Source organism: Trichosurus vulpecula, chromosome 4 (assembly GCF_011100635.1).
Source record: "Trichosurus vulpecula isolate mTriVul1 chromosome 4, mTriVul1.pri, whole genome shotgun sequence".
NCBI classification, from domain to species: domain Eukaryota; kingdom Metazoa; phylum Chordata; class Mammalia; order Diprotodontia; family Phalangeridae; genus Trichosurus; species Trichosurus vulpecula.
The window spans coordinates 24,991,678-25,017,202 of NC_050576.1; the positions used below are offsets into that span (position 1 = coordinate 24,991,678).

A 25,525-nucleotide genomic window follows, 5' to 3' on the forward strand; every position below is an offset into this window, starting at 1 on the left:
CTTCTTTTAACTTCAGAGTATTTCAGTTCATATATCATCTACTGTTTCTAACCTTACCTAAATTTTGTACCTGGTATAAGAGTCCTTTAAAATATAAAGGTCCAACCATAAATTGAACTCATCTTCCTTTTAAAATCATCAGACAGATACCTTAATAAAGGAGATATAATTTCACTTGTACTATCTTATACAATTTCCTTGTGCAAAAATCCACATTTAAGATCTTACTACATAAACACACTTATTAGCTTGAATTTCCATGACTGATAAATTTTGGAGCCAATCATACACATCTGTATATAATTCTTAGAGGAATCAATTTGGTCCTATTGCCTTTTCCTCTTAAAATTTGCTATCCTATTTAATTAGACATTTATCACATTACATCTTTGTCTTATTACTGTGTCTAATCATTTCCTCCTTTTGGAGGATGTTATCTCTATATCCTTCTGATCTTTATCTGGCCATGAACATAGGTTAAAATTGTAAGCTATTCATTCCTGTATCCTATTATAATAACTCAGAGATATTCCAATGTCCATCTATTACCTAATAGATTTAACATTGTGCTTACAAAACTTCCTGATAATATAAGTCTGCTATGAAAGAAACGAGGGACTATGTCATATATCTTAACAGAAGGAAAGAACTTCCTTAGCTGTTTGATTCCAGGCATGAGTCATATCTGTTAGCCAATCATATAGCCATTAGATGCTGAAAGCAGGGCTTAGGAGTAATCAGGTGGGGATTTTCCTTTTCAGAAAGGAAATAGCAGAACTGGGAAATAGAGTCAGGAAGATCCTACCTAGGTTGTGTCCAAGGTCGTCTTCAAGACTTTCTCCCAGGCATAGACATCCACCTTTAAGAATTCTCAGTCTGTAATGCCTGCCATTCCACTACTGGCTTCATGTGACCTATACCTGTAATCAGAGCTTAAAACAATATTAAATTGTAGTCCCATAAAATCTTAAATAGCAAATAAATATCCTTCAGATAGGACTGTCCCAAATTTCATTGAGCTAATATTTATCAAATCGAATCAAGCTGCATAACTTTCCTGTCTTCTAAAATACTTTCTCACACTCTCAACTTAACTTAAACCATTTGAAACTATCATTCTCGGGACAGGAGAGGCTTAGCTAACTCCCATTTGTCCCCTAACTTTCTCATCTGCCTTTCGTATCCCCTCAAGCTTTTATTTACCTTTCCAACCTATTACTCAGTGTCCCTTTACGTTTCAACCATAACACAAAACAACTCATAAGTTAGTACCTTTTACTGACATAACTGTGTATACTGGAATCCCATTCCAGTTTGCTTAAACAAACAAAAGAGGTTAATGACTGACCTCATAAGTCAATGGATTTGTCCCTGTTAACTCATTCTGGAGGAAAAAAAAGAACACTTCAGGAATTGAGTCTTATACACATTGTTAAGCAATAACTCTCACTTAAAATCACAAAAACATTTTCCAAAATACTTCTAGAATTGTTTACCTAAACTGAAGATGTCTCTGATTTAGTCGCAGTAATTAATTACACTATTTGTGTCAATACCCAATTGCTCTTATATCACTTCACAACATCCAAGAACTCTATCTCGCACAAATACAATACAACTTTAAAATCCCAGCCCTAGTCCATGGGATAATGATTCAACCCTACATCATAAAACTCTTCCCTTTCTAATTATTCTCATTAACACTTTAGAAACCATATTTTCTTTCATTTGACTATACAAGAGTACCAATATAACCAGTCATTTGATTATAACAACAATATTTTACATATTTGCATTTATCCAATTTCCCATTTTTTCAAAAAAACAACTTCTTTCACAATGGTAACAGATTCTGGCAGATAACTTCCCTTTTGTCACTACCTGCTTATTTCTGATTAAAGAGATCTGCCACATCATCTCCCCCTGAGGGTGGGTTCTTTCCCATCAGATGGCAAGCTTCACTAATAAGAACGGTATCCTTAAGACCCACATCCTCCTCGAAACCCAATCTTATCCTAAAAACGCATCACTTTTGCTGACTTTAAAAAGCCAGGTTTTTTTTTAGGCTTCTGACCCCTACTGTTCTTTCTTTCAGTAAAAACTCAAATCCCAGTAATTGTTGCCCCTCCCCTTTCCTTCCCTTCTGACATGTGGTCTGAGGTGAATCTTCTTATCTAAACTAAGGGCGGGGAGGAGTAAGAAATTCAGACTGTTGTTTCCAACCTCCTTACTCAAAAAAGAACCTTGAATAAGACATTGAATGGGCACTTCTATAGATAAGCATTAATTCTAATAATTCTAATTAGGTTCTCACCCAGAAACTCCGAGAACTCACAATAGGTTTGAACTGCAACCAATTGGCTTACAGGTGGAAATTCAGCGGGCCTTCCAAAATTACACAAAAAGATTTTACAGAACATTTTCCAAAAATATTTTCCTTAAAGCAAATTAATCCTTAAATGCTGGAATTCATTAACTAAGTTGGTACCAAATGTCCTCATTCTCAAATATTGCCCAGAATTCCTAGATATTACAAAGTTCCTTAGTCAAAAAGTGTTATAATGTGGAGGACACTTAATTTCTATAATTACATACCCAATTAATTAGCCTTATCACAATAATAAAGTTTGCCAGGACTTTAAAAAAAGCTTTTTCCATAAGAATTCCTCTACACAGAAAACCACACAAGATTGATAAGAATTCATGACTAGATGGTTTCAAAAGTTCTTGTTTCAGTTAAAAACCTCAATTTCTTAATTAACTACGATTCTTAATCTAACAACATCCAGATTATAAGAGAAATTATTCTCTAACAGCACAAGTAATGCGATGTTAACCAATTTGTATATAATAACTAACTTAGAAATAAGTATACCACAAGCAATTATCATGTATCTAAGACTTGAAACAGATTCCAATTAATTACCAATCTAGTGATCATAACTGAGTTGGATAAGCAAATCAAATCTGATTCCTAACCACTGGTGGTAACATTTTAATTTCTAAGGCCCAATACTCTTAGCATTGTAAAAGATTACCACATTTTTCAACATTGCTGATACATCTGTTTGTCAAATTACACAATTGAGAAATGTAACAGCGCCCTAAACATAATTATGCATTTTAAAACTTGAAACAACCCATTTATCAGTTAGGTGAACATATTCCTAAATCTCCTTGCCCAGAGAATCTTTCATCTCATCATTTGAAACTATAACCTTAAATCACCAGATATATTTTCATAATAGAAAACTTTTTCACACAGAAAGTCTGTTCTCATGGTTAAATATTAGTATTATTAATTATTTACTTGTTATAACCACATATAACAGTTCCAAATTTTATCACATCCCTTTGAAAACCCAATTCACATATATCAAAATCAGATTAAAATTGCTATAATATCATTTCTTACCACACAATGGTCTTCTCAAATTCCACAATCTAAGAGAATTTTGGGAACACAATGCAAGTTTAGAAACACAGAAACAATAATTTTCAGATGATGTCTATTGCATTTCCAGATTTCCACATATAGAAATTATTCAGCTTATTACTTTTGGTAATTAAAAACCACTTCAAAAGTTAACAATTACATTAAATCAGAGATAGATAATAATGATGTTGTATCTAACATATACCAGACTTTATGTTACGCATTTTACAATCATTATCATTTTGATCCCATAACAACCATCATTATTACTTTCCCTTTAAAACTCAGGAAACAGGTCAAACAGATTAAAATACAGTTTTGCAATTGGAACGAGAAGTGTAAAGTTACCTAGAGAAGTTACCTAGAGAAGTTACCTAGAGCAGAAGCTAGTATCCCAGTGGTGACAATTCTGGGAGGCAGGAAGTCCAAATCCATCTACCTCACCCTTCCCCCACAACTGCAGAAGTTACTGAGCCTAGGGCAGTTTGCAGCTGCTGGGGACAGAGTGGGCAGAATGCATAGGACCTGGGTGACAATTCCAAACTTTGCCAAAAAGAATGGGCTACAAAGGTAGCCAGGGGCACAGGACTGTCAGAATACTGTCAGTCTGTGAATTTCTGTCCTTCTCCTCCTTTTGCCAGGTGGGGAAGGAGGATTTAAGTTTTCCCTACAGTTCTCCTGCATTCTCTTCTCCTAATCTGATCTGGGAGGAGAGAGGAGTTTGTTTTAGCTGCTCTAACTTTTACTGCAGCTCTGGCTCGGTCAGAGACAGGACGATGGTGAAAGATCCCAATGATTGTAACTCAAGTAACTTCACCAAAGTGATCAGCAAGAGTGAGCTCCTGGAGGGATTTTACAGTCTCAGGAGTTCTGTCCCAAAATCCAACTAACCAATTTCCAAACTTTTAATGAATAATCAATCCCCGAATATGCTAAAATGTTTCAGCTCTATTTTTTTTTTTCAAGTTCGGCTGGCCAGGCCAAACATTGAAAAGGAAATAGAGTCTCTGTTTCCCTAACTGTAGCCTTAGAATTCTCTGGCTACCTGCGTTTCAGATTTTACCAAATCATAGACATTTCACAGCGCACGCTCTCACACAGACAGTTAACAGACATTTAACAAAACAAATACAGAACAAATACAGACAGAGCTCAGAGTTCAAACAACAGAGAATTAGAAGCTTTCATGAGTTAGCTATTAGCACCCCTATGGTCTTTGGGGAAGCCTTGGCGTTCCTGATTTTTCTGACTCTCCATATCCTATCCCTTAGGAAGGGGGAAAGGGGAGATGGAGGAGGACTAGGACAGGTAAAGGAAGGCGAGGAGTAAGGATAAAATGCATTTATCCTCCCCATAATCAGAGCCTTCAAGGTAAGGAAGCAGGAATAGGGCAGAAGGCAAAAACAGAGCCCTTAAGGGAAAGGGGGAAAGGGGCGGGGAGGGAAGAGAGAGAGGAGGCAACGGTAGCAGAACAGAGTTACCTCTCTCAGGATCAGAGCCCTTCCTGGGAGGCAGAAGGGGAGGGAAAAAGCAAAGTGCAGTTTTTCTCCCCAGGACCAGAGCCTCCAAGCGAAGGAAGAGAGGGAGTGGAGGAACAGTTGGACTTCTAATTCTAGTTTTTGACTGATCCATAGTTAATTTTCTAGATCAATCAGTGTTTCCAGGGGATCTATGTGCGTTTGACCGCAGATCTGTGTTTTACCACAGATTTGATCCCTGCCCCCAGAGCTAGCTTAAAGGGAATTTCCAGACTTCAACCAATTTTGTGGGAGTTCTTTTTGGAAGCTGGGAAGAGAGACAACTTACCCCACCTTGTCAAGGCCAAAATTCCAGGAAAAATTAATCCTATGGCGCCCAAAAGCATTGGCAAGGTTGGGCTGCGTTGTCCTGTTTCCATCATTTCCATCCGAAAGTCACGGCACCATAACTGTTAAACCTGAAAATTTGGTTGAAGGAAACAACAGAGCTAGGTGATAGAAAAATCCATGTTGTTTATTATTTTCCCTTAAAGCATAGCGGAGCTAGCTTACTTGTACGTACAAGGAGTCAGAGCATAGGCTCTGGCTGCCTGAACAAAGCAATGAGAAAACTTATATACGTTATTTTAGCAGAGCTGGCAAGCCTGTATGACCTCATTTTTATGACCCCCATGTATGTTTAACCATGATACAAGAAGAGGATTTTCCTTAATGAAATAGATTGTAAATACAACAAATTAGATAGTTGTCAAAGTGTCAATTGGATTTGTAGCCCCAGGATCTCTGTGTTTAATTGGCCATTAACATTCCACCACATAGTATATGCCCATAAAATATTAAGATAAGGAAAAGTCACATAATTCAAGATAGTGTCTGGGCTCAAGGTTTTCACCCTTAATGACCATGGACAGAGCAAGAAATGCTCCATCTGGATTTGTTGATACAAGAGAACAAAGAGACTGTTAGGATCAGGCTTTTCTTCTGATTAAGTAGTTCAGGCCCTGAGTCTTATTGAAATTACAAAAATGATATAAAATAGTATAATATTTTCCACACTGGTTTTAGGCAGAATTGATGCTTTGCTCTCATTGCTATCCCTTTCACCACATTCATCTTCCGGCCAGTCCAGGCTTGATGCTTCCTGGTACTCTGGGCAGACAAGGCCTTGACAGTCCCTCCTTCCTGATCATTTAAACATTGTCACGCATGCATGTTGTGGGTCTGTGTCTTCACATGGCTGCATGCTTCCCCCTCATTACTTCAGGTTCCCAGTCTCATCTCTTTGAGAAGCATGAGCAAATGAATCATTTGGGCTTACATAGGCAGGGGCTCACTGACTAGAGGTTCACATGGCGGTCCATCAGCATATAATGGTTCTTTTAAAAATGTAATTTTCTTCAAGTTCTTAAAATTCATAATTTCCAAGGATTAGCAAGGAGTGTATTTTGATACCAAAGCTGTATGTGAAACAGTCCCACTTTGGTTCATACCAAATCTTTGTGTCTTAATGTTTTTTACCCAAGTAGCATGGCTTAGTTTATATCTGGAAAATATGGAACTAAATTTTGCCTCTGAAAAAACACCCTTTTGGTCTTAAGAACTGTAATTATTTCAGATTATCCAGTAATTCATGGGTCAATCCTGTTTCATGGTTTTCTTTCTGAAGAGAAATCTTATAAAAACATTATTAAGACTTCAGTAGTATTTCATAACTGAAATCCTTTTACCTAAAACAAACAGCTAAATAGTTTCTTATCTCCTTACTTAAGAGCTGCAAGAGAAAAGTAGAAGAGCAGGCCAGCCCTCTTAGACAAAGGGGAACATATTTCCCTTCTCTAATCTGCGAAAACCTCTTTCCTTTCTACTCCCATGCCCCTGTGGTTTTTTTATATTTAAAATTTCCCCTTGGCTTCTATGGGGGTTTTTGTTTGTTTTTTGTTGGGACTGTAAATTGCTTTGCAAACCTTCAAGTGCGGTTATTGCAGGGGAAATGTACACAGTTAAAAAGCATGTATCCATGGAGTCAGTATGACACACACACCCACACACACACACACATACACACACCCCCACCACCACCACCACCACACGCGTACGCACACAGTCTCACTCACACTGGATCTGGTGAATCCTGCATGAAGAAAATTTGACCTTTCTCTTCAAGCTAAGCTCCAAAATGTGTTCTCTTTTCCTGCAGTTACTGACTTCCAGCGCGGTTCACAAGTGGGGCACAGAAATCCATGAGGGGATCTACAACATGCTGATGCTGTTGGTTGATCTGGCTGCAGAACGCGTCAAGCAGGATCCCATTCCCATCGGTCTCCTGGGCGTGCTCACAATGGTACTGTATCTCAGCGGGTGGTTTTTCCAGCTTTGACTCTTGCATTTCTACTGATTGAATCAAACCCTTGCTAAGCAGAGAGCGAAAATTCTTTAGGTCTCTCCACCGAGTCAGATTTCAGAGGAGACTAACTGCAGTGGAAGTAAAAAAGGCACTGAAGGTGACCAGAAGGTCAGCAGTAAAGGCCATAGCCACTTCACGGCAAAGGTAACCCAAAGCTCTGAGCACCCAGAGACAAAGGACTTTTGGGTGTCCCTGAGACTTGGTGGGATCAGCTCCATGACTAGAGAATTCAAAAGGAGCAGAGAGCTGACAAAGGAGAACCACATGGCACAGTGGGAGCATAGTGGTGGTGCTTGTTGCCTGTCCTTGACCTCAGGGAGGTGATGCTATGACCTGCAAGTGAACTGGATGTAAGTGAGGAAGGGCTGTGCAGTCACCAGCCTCACTTTCTTCATCTGGGCCCAGTGGCGAGATATAGATCAGCATGACTGGAGATGGCCCCAGATGGAGTGGGAGACCTTGGCCTCTTTCCCACCTCTCAGTGATTAAGGCTAGGTAAGAAATGAGGCAGAGAATGGCCTCTTTTACCTAGTCAAAAAGAAATCAATTTAGGAGGGGAAGACTGAGGTTTTTGGCCAAAACAGAAACAGTTGCTATTTACACTCACTCTGAGTCAGTCAGGGCCCAAACAGTCATTAGGTGGGGCTTGGACTGGGACCTATTGTTGGCCAGTCTGTGAGAACCAGAGTGATGTGGGTTTTAAGGCATGGTCCTTAAGAAAAAAAAAAAATTAGCCCATGAAGGGAGCCTGGTGGAGAAGCTTTGGGCCCATGGGCGTGGTCTCTGTCTCTTCTGCCCCCTGCTGAGAGGCCCATCCATCTTGCTTCCTAAGGCAGATCCTACCAGCAAGGCAAGGGGACATTTTATTCAGGGCCCAGTTCTTCATGACAAGACAAAGCTGTTTCTTGCTGTGGTCATTATGGGCCCCATTATGAACCACACCATCTTAGAGCTCATGATAAAGGAGTAAGGAAAGCAAGATGGGAGTTGGGCCAGCACCTGGGTTTTGTGAGAGCTTCTTTCATCAGGTTCGGAGAAAGGGGAGGGGAGATCTCCATGGCCACCCCAAACTCTACAGGGGCAATCGAGGGTAAAGCAAAAAGGATGGAGTGAAAGGAACGTAGCATTCAAGCAGTAATGATGAAAACTATTTACTGTTGGTCATTTTGGAGAATTAAGCACAGGGAGGGGTCAATGGACGTACAAACTGCTGGCAGCCCCTGGGCCAGTGTGTCTGAAGGGGTCAGTCCCATTAAGGCTAGGACCCATCAGAGCAGGACAGACTCCCAGCAAAGTTCCCCAGCCTGGCCTTTGGGTTTGTGAGTTCAGGGGCTTGGTGGGTGACGAGAACGCTAGTTTGTCATGGAAACCGCTTCCTTGCCCCCTCGTGGCCCATGAGCCGGCGCACCACCCTTCCCTTCCAGCCCTGTTGTGTCTGATCCTATCGAAGGCAGATCCTGCCGCGCCTGGGTTTGAAGCCTCTCCTGGGTTGTAGGAGCCAAGCTAGGACCATCTGGTGTCACACGCAGAGCGGAGATTAGTGGAATTTGAAGTGCCTTAAACACTTAGCAGCTGGGTGACCTGGAGTAAGTCACTAAACTGTCCTTAGACTCAGTTTGCTCATCAATACAATGGAGATAATGGTAGTACTTACTTTCCAAGGTTAGTGGTCACACACACACACACACTCACTCACACTCACCCACACTCACACACTCTCACACTCACACACTCTCTTGTCTTTCCTTCCCACTTCCAACCGATACGTCCCATGAGGAGTCTGGTTTCCTCGGTGTCTTTTTTTTTTTTTTTTTAATTTATTTTAAACAGTATTAGAAACCAGACTCTGGATCCTCTTGACTTCTGCTCTTCCTACACAGGAAAGATAGAAAAGAGTAAAAGACATTTACATGAGTTTGTATTCCTCATGTTTTCATTATAGCCAGGGAATACATTTCTTTTCTTGCAGTAATTACATTAATGTAGCCTTCCAGGAAAATAGTTTTACCTTCTTCTCAAATCTAACATGTGCTGCCATAGAAATGAGTAACAGTCCCGCTTCTGTGTTTTCTTTATATCCAGGCTTTCAATCCTGACAATGAATACCATTTTAAAAACCGGATGAAAGTGTCTCAGAGAAATTGGGCTGAGATTTTTGGAGAAGGAAATATGTTTGCCATCTCACCTGTATCTGCTTTCCAGAAGGTAGGCCGAGATCTTTTTCATCTCATTAAAGACAATTGCAGTGGAAGATAGGAAATTTTCTGTGTTGTAAACACTTACTAAAGCATAAGAATTAAATTTCTCTTCCCCTAGTTAAGTGACATTGTGTGTGAAGAGTTTTACAAAGTCTGAAATCTCATGTGATTACTCGATTGCCAGATGAGAAGCTCGTGGCATCTAGATTGAGTCTGATCTAGTTTAGTTCGTGGGATTGAAGAATTTAGCAAAGAGCTGTGATGATCTGTTCAGAGGGCTGCGCCTCTTCTAAACTACACCGTCTTACTGCATTTTTATTTTTAAAATTTTACCTCATAATAGTAGAACTGTCTTTAGCTTGTAGGCTGTAGCAGAGCAGGCCCTGGCTTTTGCCGACAGAAGCTCTGGAGCGATGCAGGCCCTTCTCTCGAGCATCAGGAAGCCCCTTCCATAGTTGTCTTTACCAACCTAAGGGTTGTCAGAGGGGTCAGAGAAAATAAATGTCTGTAAGGTGGTCTGCAGACCAGTGTGGGAGAAGCAGCAGACCCACAAGTTTAACAGCCTAATAAAAGCAAAGATACACAAGAAAACATACGCTACACTGGGTAAAGACTCAGAAAAGTTTAGCATTTTGTTTTTGTTTTGTTGACTTTTTTGTTTTTAATGCTTGCATTTGAGTAGAACGTTTTGGCTTCATAGGAAGTCGTTTTTACTTAACAAACTACCCTATACAGCCTGGAGGGGGTACCTACTAGAAGGCAGCCCACTATTTCTAGCTCCTGTGAATCCCTTCCAGTGAGTAAGAAATGTCTCAGAAAAATGGACTGTTTTTTCCCCATACAAGCAGCACAGTGAATTGGAAAGATCGGCTGGTGCTGGAGTGCAGAGGTCTGGTTTTACCTTGAGGTCCATGGCTTCCCTATGGTCTAACTCTGGGCTGTCACTTAAGAACTCTCTTGATCCCTTGCCCTCATCTGTGAAATCAGGGAAAGAGGTGGCTGGTGGCTCAGTGGGTAGAACTCTGTGAGCCTGGGCAAAGTCACTCAGCCTCCGTTTGGAGAAAGAAATGGTGAGCTACTGCATAAGAAAACCCCACGGACGCCGCGGTTTGTGGGGTCGTGCAGAGTCGGACACGACTGCGCAACAGTAACTATAGTGTGCAGACCTCATTCTCTTTTCTCTTTTGAAAATTAGAACTGCGATTCCCCTCCCCGTTTTCCCCATTAACTTTCAGAGGTCACTGAAGTTCTTCATCATTTGTGCTTACATCCCCTTCTGTCCTTTTGGATGTTGTTTCTTTGGGCCGAGTGAGTTAACTTCATCAGCTGTGTGTTCGTTTGATGGTGTCATCAGCTCCCGTGGATTCATCTGCCATCTCTATGCTAATGATTCTTAAATCTGCCCGCCCCACCCCAAACTCTCCGCTGACCTCCAGTCTGGCATCGCCAGCAGCCTTTCAGATAGCATAAACTGGATGTCCTTTAGATGTGTTAACATCTTAGTATGTTAAATTTTAACTTCAGTAGGTCTAAAGGGGAATTCTGTCTTTCCTCTTACACCCTCCCTGGCTCCTACCTTCTCTGCCCCTCTAGAGGGGCGACCCCACCCCGCCTCCCAATCCGTTATCCAGGATTTCCTCATCGTCTCTCACCCTTTATACAAGCTGTTGCCAAGACCTGCCGGTTTGCAGCATCTCCTCGTCACCTTGCACCCGGATTATTGCAGCAGCTGTTGGTGGATCCCCTCTGCCCCAAATCTCTCCTCAGATCCATCCTCCATTCAGGCACTAATGTAGATCTGATGATGTCACTCCCCAACTCAGTACGCTGCAGTTTATTATCACTTTTACTATCATTATTATTATAATGTCCTGTTGCCTTCAGGATCGAATTCAGAAGACTTTGCTTGACATTCAGAGCCCATCACAACCTAGCCCCACCTTACTCCCCAGTACATATTCTTCAATGCAGTGACCCTGGCCTCCTGGTCATTCAGCAGACAAGACTCTCCCTCTCTCTACTCCAGGAATTTTCTCTAGCTCTCCGCCGTGCTTGGGGCGCTTTCCTTCCTTCCTCTGCTCTAACTACTGACCTCCCTGGCGTCCTTTAAGTCCTGCCTTCTCCAAGAAGCCTTCCCTAACCTAACCCCCTTAATGCCAGTGCTTTGCTCTTAGAAGAGCTTGCTTTGTATATATTAGTTCGCATGGTGTTTCCCCCCTTTCGATTGCAAGCCTCTTGAGGGCAGAGACTGCCTTCTGTCTCTTTTTGCATCGTCACTTTTATATTGGTTCAGCCCACCCACACGAGCAATTACTTTTCTACAGTTGTTTTCTTTATTTATGTGAAGAGTGTTTTACAGTTGTGTTCATAAAGTTCCTGTGTGAGTCTTGGCAGGTGGATCCCCAAATAGCCTGTATGTGGTTATTTTAAATGGGGTTTCTCTTTCTACCAGGTTTTGTTGGTTAGCATATAGAAATGCCTTTTCTGCATCTGTTGAAATAATGATGTGACTTTTGTTTTTTTTAATTGATGTGGCCAGTTATGCTTATGGTTTTCCTAATATTGAACCACCCTAGGATTACTGGTATAAATCCAGCCTGTTCATAGTACGTGATTTTTGTGATTTATTGCTGGAATCTTGGCTTTTATGGTTATTTAATTTTTTTGCATCAATATTCATTAGGGAAATTGAGCTATAGTTTTCTGTGTTTTGGCATTCACTACTTTAGACTGTATTTGTGTTGTAGAAAGAATTCAAAAGGATTCCTTTTTACCTATTTTTTTTTTCGAAAAGTTTTTGTCCTTTAAATGGTAGAATGTTTTTTATTTTTTTATTAAGGAGCTCATTTATGGTTTGTTTAATTTTTCTGAATATTCTGTTTTCTATTGTTAATCTTTTAAGCAGATTTGCATTTTTTTTTGTGAATATTCATTCATTTCATTTAATTTGTTTTATTGGAATATGAGGAAAATGACTCCTAATATTGGTTTTATTTTCTCTTCATTGTTTGTGAATTCACTTTTTTCATTTTCAATACTGGTAATTTGGTTTATCTATTTTATTTTTTTTTTTTTAAATAGCTCTAACCTTTTTACTTGTTGGAATTTTTTGTCTTGATTTTCAGCCTTGTTAATCTTTTGATTTTCAAGATTTCTATTTTTGTGTTTAATTAGGGGTTTTAAATTTTTTCCCCTCAGTTTTTTAGGTTGCATGCCCAATTCCTTCATCTGTTCTTTCTCTCTTTTGATGTAAGCATTTCAAGATATAAATTTCTCTCCTAAGTACTGCTTAAATTTTGATATGTTGTCTCATTTTTATTACCTCCAATGAAATTGTTGATTGCTTCTCTGATTTGTTCTTCAGCCCACTCATTTTTCAGGATAGGTTATTTAGTTTCTTATTAATTTTTAATCTATACTGCAAAGGCGTTTTCTTGAATGTAATTTTTTTAATTGCATTATGGTCTGAGAAGGATGCATTTAAACATTTCTGCTTTTCTGCATTTGTGAGGTTTTTAATGCCCTGATACATGGTCAGTTTTTGTGAAGGTTCCCTGTACCGGCTCCCTTTCAGCATTCTCCAGAGGACTAATATATCTAACTTTTCTAAAATTCTATTCAGGCCCTTAATTTTTTTCTTGTTTATTTTATGGTTAGGTTTATCTTGATCTTAAGGTCCCCTCCTAGTATAGTTTTGTCTCTATTTTGTCTTGTTTTTACTTTGCTGTTCAGAATTTGGATGCTGTGTTCAGTATTGATTTTAATTCAGTCTGTGGTACCTTATTTTACTAAAATTTAGTTTCCCTGTTCATGTCTTTCACTTAGGTCTGGTTTTACTTTTACTTTGTCTAAGATCATAGTTGCAACCCTTGCTTTTTTTTAACTTCATCCAAAATGTAATAGATTCTGCTCTAGCCCCTTATTTTAACTGTCTGCGTGGCTTTCTGTTTCATATGTATCTCTTATAAACACACTGTTGGATTCTGGCTTCTTATCCTTTCTCCAGTCCTTCCTCAGCCTTTTAAAGCTCTACATGTAAAAGGATTTCCAGCACACTTATTTAAATATGTTAGCCACTTAATAAATTGTTTGTTGGATTCCTTTTGCTTGTAAGAAGGAGTAAATTAAATGAGGGTCAAAGAACTCTTGGTGCCATTTCATCTATATGCTTATATGTCCTTTTTATATCTTGTCTTTAGTCAAATATTTTCATAATTAACTGGGGGGGGCTCTTATTAGAAATAATTTTTAAAATGGAGAAATGAGTGGAATACAACTATATGATAGTATTTTTTTGGTGGGGGGTAACATTGACTATTTAATCCAATAGAAGATAAGTGGTAGATCTGAATGAGAACTTACGTAGGTAGATTTAGAAAAAGAAAAAGCTTAATCTCCAATTCTGTCTATGACTTAACTAGAGAGATTAGACAAAAAAAACTCACGAATACTGTCTCTTGGAATTTCTTGTGATGGCTGAAACCCACAGAAGACTCCATTCTAACGGACTTTACAAATTTTACAAATGCAGTAACTGATATGCTTGTGTCTCTTGCCATATGTGTCGCTGGTGTCATCACAACTGAACCACTGGCACACATTCAGGGAGAAGATTTTGAAAAACAAGGGAGGTGTGCGTGTGTGTGTGTGTGTGTGTGTGTGTGTCTTTCTAATTTTGCACTTCATTTTTTTACAGGAACCTCATGGATGGCTTGTGGATTTGGTTAATAGGGTAAGTAATTTTGACTGTGGGGGTTTTTTGCGGGGGAGGGGTTCATTTTTATTTTTAAAATACAGCAGTCTTTACTCTTAAAAACAGAGCAACCTCACAGGAAAATCAGATTTTGGCACGTGAAACAATTGAAGATGAAGCATTTTTCCCTCTGTCCTTTATGTTCCTCTTTTTGTTAATTCTGTTAACCTCCTTTCTGTTTGGATCTGAACAGTTTATTTGAAATTGCTGTCAGCTCTAGGACTTGGGCCCCTTAATTTTTGTGTACTCCACCACATCATTGAATTAGTATGAATGAATTTAAGAACTAAAACTTTTCTTGTGTTTAAAACTCTCAAGCCAGATTACTGAAGACCAAATGAATAAACTGTTGGCTTAAATTCTCCGTGTAGTATACTAAAAATTAACTTGTTCATGTTTTATTGTTAGTTTGGTGAATTGGGTGGATTTGCAGCAATTCAATCTAAGCTTCATTCAGAAGATGTAGAACTTGGGGTAAGTTAAACCATTGTATACACTCATTTAGCAAACCTCCCTCCATTTAAAGTCAGTAAAGATCTAGTCTACGTGAAGAAACAGTTCCTAGGAGATTAGATTTGATATAAGATGTTGATTTATAAATTACTCCTAAAAGGTCCACCTAGAAATCTCTTCGGCTGTGTTGGGTGTTAGTTCCATTTGAAGTGGGTGATCTGGTGGCCTAGGTGGCTTCCTGCTTTGAGTATCTAATTATTGCTTTAGAATCTGTTTTTTTATTGGTGTCAGTAACCACTGAAGGAAGGTAACGAAGGGTAGAGATTGACTCAGACCCAGAGAAGCTAAGTGTATTGTTGGAGATCACGTAAGGAATCCATGGCAGAGCTGGGACACAAACCCAGGCCTTTTGTGGCTTGTGATTGTCACATACTCATAAACACACATGCATGCACATATAATAAACATTGATAATTGTGGACAGTTAAGCTTATCTTAACAGCTACGTGAGTGGCCTTATGAGATCCTGGCTCTTCCTTACCAGTGACTGTCTTGTAGGGCACGATGCCAACTTTTCAGACAGGGTCGTAGAAATCTGTTTCTGTTAAGGATTGTATAGTCATTTCTCCAAGAGACCTAACACACGTAGATGTACATGTACAGGTCTGCCTAGCACAGCTCTCTGGGAACATGGAGCATATCAGAAGGCCTTCATGGGGCAGGGGGATGGGAGGGTATAAGATGGGAACCAGGACCCAGCTGTAAACAGCTTCTAACAAGAGTAGAAAGCCCCTTGACTTTAGGTACCACTTTTAGAGGAGGGGTTTTCCCTTTGTTCTTTTGTTTAATGCTACAGATTTCCTTCCCATTTGAATCTAAAAGTTTGGTTTTTTTTTTCCCAAATTACTGTTAACTCTAGGCCCTGGGTGAGTGGGATGGCCAGTTATGGCCAGTGTGGTTTGCCCAAGGTTGTCATATCTATACTGGAAAGAACTTCTAAAGGGTTGGGGTAGGGTTTGCTGTTGCTTGCTCAGGTAGTTCATCCTACCTTACAGACAGGTTACCCAAAGTACGGTAGCTAATGAGGAGCAAAGTACCACATACTGGAACGTTTCGGTGTCTACCATAATCTGTATTAACAATTCAGAGTTATTTCTTAGAATTGTTAGCATCAGATACAATTCCAAGACTGATCGGGGCAGAGGATGCTGAGGTAGAAAAAGGCAAAATCAGGCAACCAATAGAATGTGTGGAGAATAAGGCACTGAGGATAGTGGGCGCACAGTGGTGTACTTGACACAGTGAGGGCATAAATATATGGGCCTTATGAGCTTGACTTTTATCTAGGGGGAATTCTAGAACTCATCCGTAAGGGGATAGTTTGTTGGTGAATAAAGCCATAATCATGAACAGGCTATGTTCAGGTCACAATTCTAGCTCCTGTGCAGATTAATCCCTGTCCTCAAGAACCTTACATTCTAATGAGTGAGACACCCCATATAGATCAGATCACACAAGAAAAACAGAGAGTAGATGGAAGGTCACTTTAGAAGGGAAGAAATTCACAGGGGGTGGTTAAGAGGGTTTCCTGCAGGAGGTGGCATTGAAACCTCAACATTCATTTCACTCAGTACATTTCAGCTCCTCACAAACTCATTCTACGTGTGAACCGGTGTAGAGGGCCTTTGGGCTCCCCTGGAGTTGTTGGATGTGCTCTCAGTTCTGTGGGCTCCCTTCCCAAAGACCAGGCTGATGAATCGACACAGGCCTGGGAGAGTCAAGCTCAGCTGTTTTCCTAAAGCACATTCGTCTTGCTCCATTCCTGGCTGAGAGCTGTCATTTTTGCTTTGTTATTCATAAGAATGACAGGGAATGACTGGACCTTTGGAGGAGTGGGTTTGGGGTGACCAGTGAGTTTATTTCCATGTTTTAATTGGAATCATGTAAGACAAAATGTAAAGCATAGAGGATTGTTTCCTCCTCTCGGTGGAGAGTCCTGCCTCATCTCCAAGGGAAAAGAAGCTTTGTATGCATCTCTAGATGTCTGCTGTCCTTTTTTCCAGGCTGTCTCTGCGTTAGTCCAACCACTGGGGGTGTGTGCAGAGTACCTCAACTCCTCAGTCGTGCAGGTAAACCAAAACATCAACACCCAGACGAGTCCAGAAATCACACTACACTTAAATGGAGTGGTGCTGGCACGGAGAAGGATAAAGCAGCTTGTCAAGAGTTTCTTAGAACCGTGCTTAATTCAAAGGGAAACTCGATTCTAAATCCTATTTATTAATTTGAAAACTGGATCATTTGGATGTGATTAATTTGAAGAGCTTTTTCCCTCTGTTCCTTTACATTTGAGTTAATAAATATTGACTCTGCATGGTATTTTATTTGCCTTGTAACTTGCGCTCATTTCCTCATAAAGAAATCAGTGAGGCCTGTCATAGGTGATTGTGACATGAACAAGTGATTTTAAGAATGCAAATATCTTTTGCTGTTGGTTCTCTTGAAAAAGCGCTATAGTATCTCTGAGGTTCCAGTATGAAGGTTCTGTTTCTTTTCCATTTTGGCCTGATAAACTGGTCCAATATCCAGTTGATTTTCAGTAGCCTTCAGTACATAAATGGGAAATGTTCTGCTTTGTTCACTGTTCCCCTTGAGAAGCAAAGCTCAGGGTGGCTGGCCAGGATTCTGGAATTTGGGCTCACTTCTTCAGAAAGCCCTGAATATCTGGACCAGTATGTTTCAGGCCGTAGAGGACAAGGAGGCTGTGTGAACTAGTGTGGATGTTCGATTCTAGCTTCCTTCTAGAAATAGAGAAAGCCATGCAGCCATTGTAAAATCCCATTTCATATAATTCTTGTATGCTTACAAAATACTTTGCACACTTTGTCTCATTTGACACAATCCTGTAACTAGTTAATGCGGTTATAATTATCCCTGTTTTTAGATGGGAAATGGAGGCACCCAGCCTTACATAACATTGTGAAGGTGAATGGATTTATTACAGGATAAAACCCCTTATCCATGCCTCCTAAGGCAGCATTCATAAGATGCTCCTGGCTAAGGTAGACCTCTTTTCTCAGGAACTGTAGGAGGCAGAGAGTAGAGGGTTACCTCCATTTTGCAGATTTGTAAGCATTGGAGACTCAATCCTCGGTCTCTAAGGTACTGTTCCAGCATTCAAGCACCATTGTGCTGCTTCTCGCTTTGAACAAGTGAGCCAGCAAGAAAAGTAATAGTCCTATTTATTAGTAACTTGTCGCTCTGTTCTTTACTAATGTGTTGGTGATTTTTCTGTCAGATCTTTTTTTCCCTTTCTTTTTAGCAGCTAATGACTTTACTTGACTGACAGATTCAGATCTAAGTGTCTCTTGATCTCTTAACATATTACTAGTTCTCCTATGCTAGAGATCGTTCCAGCGTTTAGTATCTGTCTTTAAACCAGGAATTTAATGTTGCCTTTAAATTCTCCCAAACCTCCATTTTTCCTGTGAGGAAATTGAAGCCCAGAGTTTAAATGACTTGTCCAAAATTCCACTCCTAAGCAGTGAATCTGGGACTTAGAACTGTCTCTGGCTGTTCCCGTGGCGTCTCTTCTGTCAGGGCAGCTGACAAGTTAGGTCTGTGTCATCATTAAGTTTTCATTCCTGATTTAAAGCGTGTGTGTCACAGTGTGCTGTTCTCTTCACACAGCCAATGCTTGATCCGGTCATCCATAAAATGATCAAATACGTGCAGAGTGTAGAAGAGAAGGACCTGAAGGACAAGGTAAATTGCGAGACCCTCACGACGAGCGGTACTTACACAGGCTGGTGGATAGCAGAGGGGCGTTTAAGCTTAACCTGCCGATGTTAATTTTGAAATGTCATCTCGGTGTTCACTCTGATCACGAGAATGAAGATGGATTTCTCAGAAGATGCTGTCTGTGCCTGTTCTATCTGTTTTTAAAAGAACTTGTTGATTTTTCCTGTTGGTGTAACAGATTTGGAGGTCCTGATGCATTGTTAGGCCTTGTTCTGATAATGGTTTCACATTTTCTAAAGACACTGGAGTACATCCAGCTCTTCAGTCATCATCCGGATACTTGTGGTGCAAAATCACATGAAGTGTTAGTCACTTTATCATAGAGTCAGAAGGTCTTGCTATAGAACGTGACTCCTTTTCACCCTCTCCTCACTGTTTCCAGCACCGCCATCCTTGCGTGGGCCCTAACTGCCACCTCACCAGACAGTTTCAGTAACTTCCTGAAGCGTTCAGCCTATCCCATCATCCTTCGCTCTATAACTTGGTTCAGGGTGGTGCCAACCCTGACCCAGGCCCTCAGCCCTCACACTAGTGCACTGGCTCCAGCCTTCCCCCTCTACTGTCAGGGGCAGGGGGTGTCCGACCCAATGGGCTCCTGCTTCAGTAAACTCCCTCCAGGGCCACGCGGAGAATCTTGTCTTTGCTTGTAAAGCCCTTCCTGCCTTCCTAGTCTTCTCCCACTTTGCTTCCCTCCCCATCCCATGCTCTGCAATTCAGCCGAGCTGCCGGCATCTCTGTTCCTCGCACACAGCTCCCCATTGCCTGACTCTGGATCTTTGCGCTGGCCGTCCCCAGCTCTGCTGCTCTGTCCCCCTCATCTCAATTTCCTCGTTTCCCTGGCAGAAATCCCCCTCTGCAAGCAGCTTTCCTTTTCCTCTTTAATTAGCACCTCCCTTCTGACGCTGTTGCCACTTGTCCTCCTCTGTATCTTCTTGGAATGTTGTCCCGTTAGACTCTGAGCTCCTGGAGAATAGGCACATTTCCCCTCCTTTCTTGGGGTCCGTAGTGCCTAATTAGCACAGTGCCTGACATATACTCCCATCCTTCCCAGTCTCCTCATGAAATCCTCTTGCCCTTTTTATATTCTAGCAAAACTGGATTATATGCTGCCCTCCAGGGGTGCTGCATTTTGCCACTACCATGTCTGTGCTCAAGTTTTTCTTCTGAAGAGTTACCTCTTTCTTTCTGTGCTGCCTCCATGAACCTTTGGAAATCCCCCACCTCCTCGAGTCCTGCCAAGCACAGACGGTGTCTCCTCCATGAATCCTTCCCTAATCCTCCCAGTCAATAACTTGTCTACCCTGCAGACCTTTGGTGGCTCTTGGCAAGCCCCTCTCCTACACAGCTCCAGTCATTGGGGATGGGGTGGGGGTGGGGGGTGTTCATACTAGACAGTTCTCTCCAGTGAGGGCAAGGACCATGGTGTCGTCAGTCTTGGCATTGTCCCTCTCCAAGGTTGGTGTCTAATGAATGTTTGTTGAAATTCCAGCTTCTTTTTCAGTTTTGCCAAGAAGTCTTTGTGATGGCTTTTTCATGGTTCTTGTCTAGAGGCTGGTGAGCATCCCCGAACTCTTGTCCGCTATTAAATTGTTCTGTATGCGCTTCCAACCTGACCTGGTGATGGTGGTGGATGACCTGCGGCTGGACATTCTGCTACGCATGCTGAAATCACCCCATTTCAGTGCCAAAATGAATTCCCTCAAAGAGGTGAGCACTCCCATCTTTTTCAGTTGGGAGAATTCCCTTGTGAAAACACTGTCTCTAGAAGAAACTTAAATAAGTCTGTTATGTCAAGAGCCCTGCAGATTATATTGATTGTTACTCTTGAGGGTGTGGATATGATCTAGGCATGGTGGTTTAATGTAAAGAAGCCTTATTTCATATTTGTGTATGTGTGTGTGTATACACACCTAGGTTCTTAATGCACTTATCTATTTTAAATGCCCTCTATTGATGGCCTTTTGTTTGTTATTGTCATTTCCAAATATTAATCCTCTTCTCCCCCCCGCCGCCTTCTCCTCTTTGTGACATAAAGAACCACTTTGGCCAAACCGGTCAGTCCAGTGAGCCCTTGGCACCATGTGTGCTCCCTTGGGCTCTCCGGGGAGGAAGGAGGGAAGTTTTGTTACCTGCTTCCTAACACCACGGCTCCTCACTGCTTCTCACAGGCCAGCTTCCTGGTTGTGATCCTTAGTCTTACTTTGTGCGAGGTAATTGGCCTGCCTATCTCACTAGGGTTTCTCTGGATTCCTCATATTCCTCATTCCCAGCTTTGTCTGACAATCATCTCTGTAAATGATCACCGTTATCCTTCCAAGCTCAAAATACCTCAGTCCTGTGGAAACACTTGTGGTGGAATGGGGGTGGGGGTGGTTAGGAATTCTATGAAGATGAAATCAAAGAGCTTGGACTCTAGGCTGGCTCTGGAGTTGACATCTGTGGTCTTTGACAAGTCACATCATCTTTCTGGGGTTCAGCTTCTCCCCAAAAATGAGGGTATGAGGTCCCTTCCACCTAAATCCAACAGTCAACTCCTTTGTTTAGAGAGTTCAGTTAATGAGGTCTTTCCTTAAACAGTAAAAGTAGTCATTTACATATAGCCTTTGAGAGTGGAGCAAGTATTTAATAAAGAGGAAACAAAGGCAGCCAGAAGGTGTGCCTTGCTCAGGGTCACACAGCTAGTGAAGTGTCAGGGCCCAGTGTCTTCTTTCTCTAAGTCCAGTTCTCTTTGTAGTGAAATGAAAAATGTTTTTTGTTGATTAGCTGTGTGCCAGGTACTGGGGTGAGGGTTGAGAAAGCAGAGAAAAATGAGTCAGTCTCTCAGAGAACAAGGGACACAAGCCACAGGAGAGCTCCTGGCCTCCTCTTGGGGAGGTGGAAAGGCCTGCGAGCCTTAAGAATGGTAGCAGGCCTTGGGGCAGAGGCTCTCATTCTGGAACTCCCAAAGAAGAGGAGATTCTGGGGCATGGTGGGGGTGGGGAGCACGGTGCAACCCCTGCAGGAAAGGCTCCCTGTCAGAACTGCTGTTTGGGCACTGTGGGTGCACACACATGTCATACTTGTCTCAGGCGGGTTACAGGATGACACTCATCTGTGCTCTGGAATGACAACTGAACCATTTTTGTGTTGAGCAGAGCTGCATGGACTTAACTGCGCCCCCCCCCCCCCCCCCCCAAGGAGTAGAGTTCTCTGCCTTAAAAAAAATACCGTTGGTAGAGGACGAAGGGGCCAAAGGCCACTCACTGCATTTGCAGTCGGAAGGTCTCCCAAAGGTCACCTTTCTGTGACTTAGTTTACTTCTCTGAGAAATGAGGTGGTAGGACATGTTCTCTGGCTTCTGTAGTCAGCTGATGGTTTTTTGTTTTTTCTCAAATGTTAATGTTGTGTATTTTGGGCAAAAGCAAAATGTTCGAAATTTTGGTCTAATGAAAATGTCAAAAGGACATGTCCTCTCCCTGGTACCATGTGCCAGTATTGCTGCTCCACCCTACACCACATCCTCCATCATCTACTTCTGCCTCTTTTATTTTCCTTCAGACTGTTTTCTCATTTCCAGTGGTGCTGGCCACAGAAGGCTTTTGTCTTGCTCTTTTTTAAGCCTACCTTCTACAGGATTTTAATACTTTTATTTTTAAGTCAAAATGGTACAGGGAGATCATCCTCACATTTTTAGCTATTTCATTCCAATGGATAAGAAAATTTGAAGTTTGGAGAAAGTATACAATTCACCATCCTGGCCAAAACTTCTAAAGCTACGCTTTTAAAATTGAGTCTCAAAAAATGAGCAAAGGATGAACATTCTTTAAGTGTTTTAAAAGAAATATCTAAATTTTCAAAAAATTTTCATCTTCTTAAAATTGGAAAATTTGGAAAGATACATATGCTAAAAGTGAATTTCTCATTGCTTGTCACCAAATTAGACCTAGAAAACTCATTCTCTGTCCTTCTGAAAGTTGTCTTCATTTTTAGAAATTGGCTGCCAGTGCTTTGTGAGATGCTTTTGCTAATGCTGGTCCATGGTCCATTTTGCTGGCTTTGTACAAGTCACAAATTATGCCACTTGAACACGCTTGGTTTATTTGGAGGGATTTTTAAAATATTCATAACAGCATTTAGATTTCAGCCACAATACTCTCTTATTAGGTAACCAAACTAATAGAAGACAGCACTTTATCCAAATCTGTGAAGAATGCAATAGATACAGACCGATTATTAGATTGGCTAGTTGAGAATTCTGTTCTGTCAATCGCATTGGAAGGTAAGCATTTTCATAAAATGTAAACAGCTACTTTGAATGTCTTAGGCTTTAAATGAAATGGCTAATTGATATTGGCTTGGATTAAAATTGCATTTAGAGAGCCAGTGTTGAACATCTCTTCTGTGCTGTTTCCTCTGTCAGGTAATATTGATCAAGCACAATACTGTGATCGCATAAAAGGAATTATTGAACTACTGGGCAGTAAATTGTCTTTAGATGAGCTCACGAAAATTTGGAGAATACAGGTAAGGGCTGTTCTCATCCTCTCCTAGTTTCATGTTGAAACTATTGAATTCCACTCCTTTCTACTCCATGCTTCAGTAACATATTGTGTGTATATGGTGTTTTGCAAAATGCATGATTTATGAAGTGGATAGGAAATAGCAGTCCTCTCAGTGCTGCTGTGTCAGCTATGAGTCCCCGACTACATCATTTTACCTTATCCTACAAAGCTATAAACCATATTTCCATCACCTTTTTGGACATGTTTGTTCATCTCACTATAAAGTGTTTATTTGAAGAGGATTTTTAAGTGTAACCCAGCTGCCAAAATGGCCTTGAAGTTGCTGCAGTAAACGGAAATAGTTTTTTGAACCCTGAAATTGTGGCCAACTGTATACTGGCTGTTTGTGCAGACATCTCTTTGTGCAGAAATTGGGGAGCAGAGCCCTGGACTTTTCAGAATTGATACGACTTGGCTTAGGCTCTGAAGGGGTTCAAGTTGTGTTCTCACATTCCTCTAATTTGCTGTCATCGATTCACTTTCTTGCCTTTTCATAGAAAAAATAGAAGCTGTGCTGATGCATGGAAAAACGGGAGGGGATTTTTGACATAGCTAAGAGGTTGAGAAACTACTCGGGTTTTTTCACCACTTTGGTCAGTTTCAAACCATTTCTCCTTTCTCCTAGTACTAGCTCTCCTTGTCCAACATCACCAACCTTTCCCCTTTCCCCTTTCCCCACCCCACCCAAAGCGCAACGCTTGAGTTTTATTTAATTTGAGAGTTTCATGAGAGCACTGTTGTCTTGACTTTTGTTTGAAATTAAACTTTGAATAAATGGGGATGGAATTTGGGTTTGATACTCTACATTTAAATTGTTCTCAGGAAAAGCTGTGACAGATTTATATAAGTAGTCAAAATTAATTTTCCAAGTCACTAATATGTATTAGAAGTTAAATTTTAACTTTCCTGCCACCTCACCAGTGTTTGGAGGAACCACCAATAATTCCACAAAAAAATGTGTTTCAATATGTACCCTTGATAGTATTTCTTTCAAACATCTTTAACTCTTGTCTCCTTGCCTCCTATTCCCATTCCCTTTTAGTTAACACAGAAGTCACTCAGCCAATAGCTCGTCTCAGCATCTAATAAAAGTTATTGCCGCTGGAGATTTTCAGGTTGCCACATTTGACACAGATCACATTGGGCTTCTGAAGATAGGAGGATGTGTCTGTGTTTAAAGCACCTTCAGAGTTGGTTCAGTGTTACCAAAAAGTATGGAGTCTATTCCTAGTCTGGCACTAATAGCAACCCTTTTTTCTTGTGTGTATCTATTATCTGAAACTTTTCGTAAATTTGTTTTTTATGAAGAGACTGCTCCCTCCGCGAGGCTGGTCACAGCCCTGCTGTACCTTCTCTTTAGAAGGCTGGCCCTTCTGAATGTTGGGGGGCCACCATCCTTCATTCTTTGTGCATAGTAAACACTTTTCTGTTCATTCGCTCTTTCCTTCCTTCCCCCTCACTCAGTCACTTAGGTGAAGCTAAGACATCTATTCAGCTTCTGAGAAGGAGCTGCTGAGACACTGTGCTAGGCATCAAGAACAGCAAGGCACAAAGCGGGTCCTGCCGTTTAGGACCTCATGGGCTCTCTTTGGGGTGGTGAGAGGGGAGCAGGCAAGTGCACAAACAGGGAAAGGAAGGACCGACATTAAGGACTTAGCTGCCAGACAGGGAGATGCCTTCCCAGTGCACCTTGTCATCATAGTGGCCTAGAACACGGAAAGGTAACAGGCCTTGCCAGGGCCGCTCTCTCAGAAGGTGTTTGAGGCAGGACCTGAACCCAGGTTTTGTTGACCCCAAGGCTAGATTTTTGTCCACTGTGCCAGGCTGCCTCTCCCACAGAGAAGTCCCGTATGAGGAGAGCCGAGTAAAACTCATGCTTTTATCTGTAGATGTAGAAGTCTTCCTAATGTGGGTCACAAACTGTCTAAAACTGGGCAGTGACCTGATTTATTGTAGAAGGACCAGAAGGCCAGTGGAAGCAGGAGGAAAAGAAGTCCCCTTGTCACCACTGTTATTGGCTGCAATTTTGGAAACGTAGAAATGAGACAAGAAAAAAGTAATCCCCCTCCCTCCCGGTCCCCCCCGCCCCCAAAAAAAAAGACAAAAGAGGTACTATGTTCTCATAAACTGTATAAAATTTCACAGTTAACATTTCAAGACACATTTGGGACTTACAGGAATAGAACTACTAAACATTTTTAAAGAATTCAAGGCAGAATCAGATAATTAGAGAAAATATTCCATGTTCATGGTTGGGCTATCATAATAATAATAATAATAATAATAATAATAATAATAATGAATGGCCAAACCACCTGGTTTACAGATTGTGTGCCACACCAAACTTTACATTTTAGAGTTAGACAAAATAAAATTAATCTGGAGGACTTCAAGGGAAATAATAATTTTTTTAAGCATTTTAAATGAAAGGGGCCTACCTGTGCCAGATCTCAGAGACTGT

At 41.1% G+C, this 25,525-nt stretch overlaps 1 protein-coding gene across 1 annotated transcript in view; it reads left to right on the forward strand.

Annotated features, from left to right (window-relative positions):
* Positions 1–25,525, forward strand: part of USP24 (ubiquitin specific peptidase 24) — a 161,467-nt gene that overhangs the window by 42,175 nt on the left and 93,767 nt on the right. The window contains 9 exon segments of the mRNA XM_036758123.1: positions 7,112–7,255; positions 9,401–9,523; positions 14,213–14,248; positions 14,678–14,743; positions 16,786–16,851; positions 18,413–18,487; positions 20,072–20,230; positions 22,667–22,781; positions 22,923–23,026. Coding sequence (XP_036614018.1) covers positions 7,112–7,255; positions 9,401–9,523; positions 14,213–14,248; positions 14,678–14,743; positions 16,786–16,851; positions 18,413–18,487; positions 20,072–20,230; positions 22,667–22,781; positions 22,923–23,026 — 888 coding nt within the window.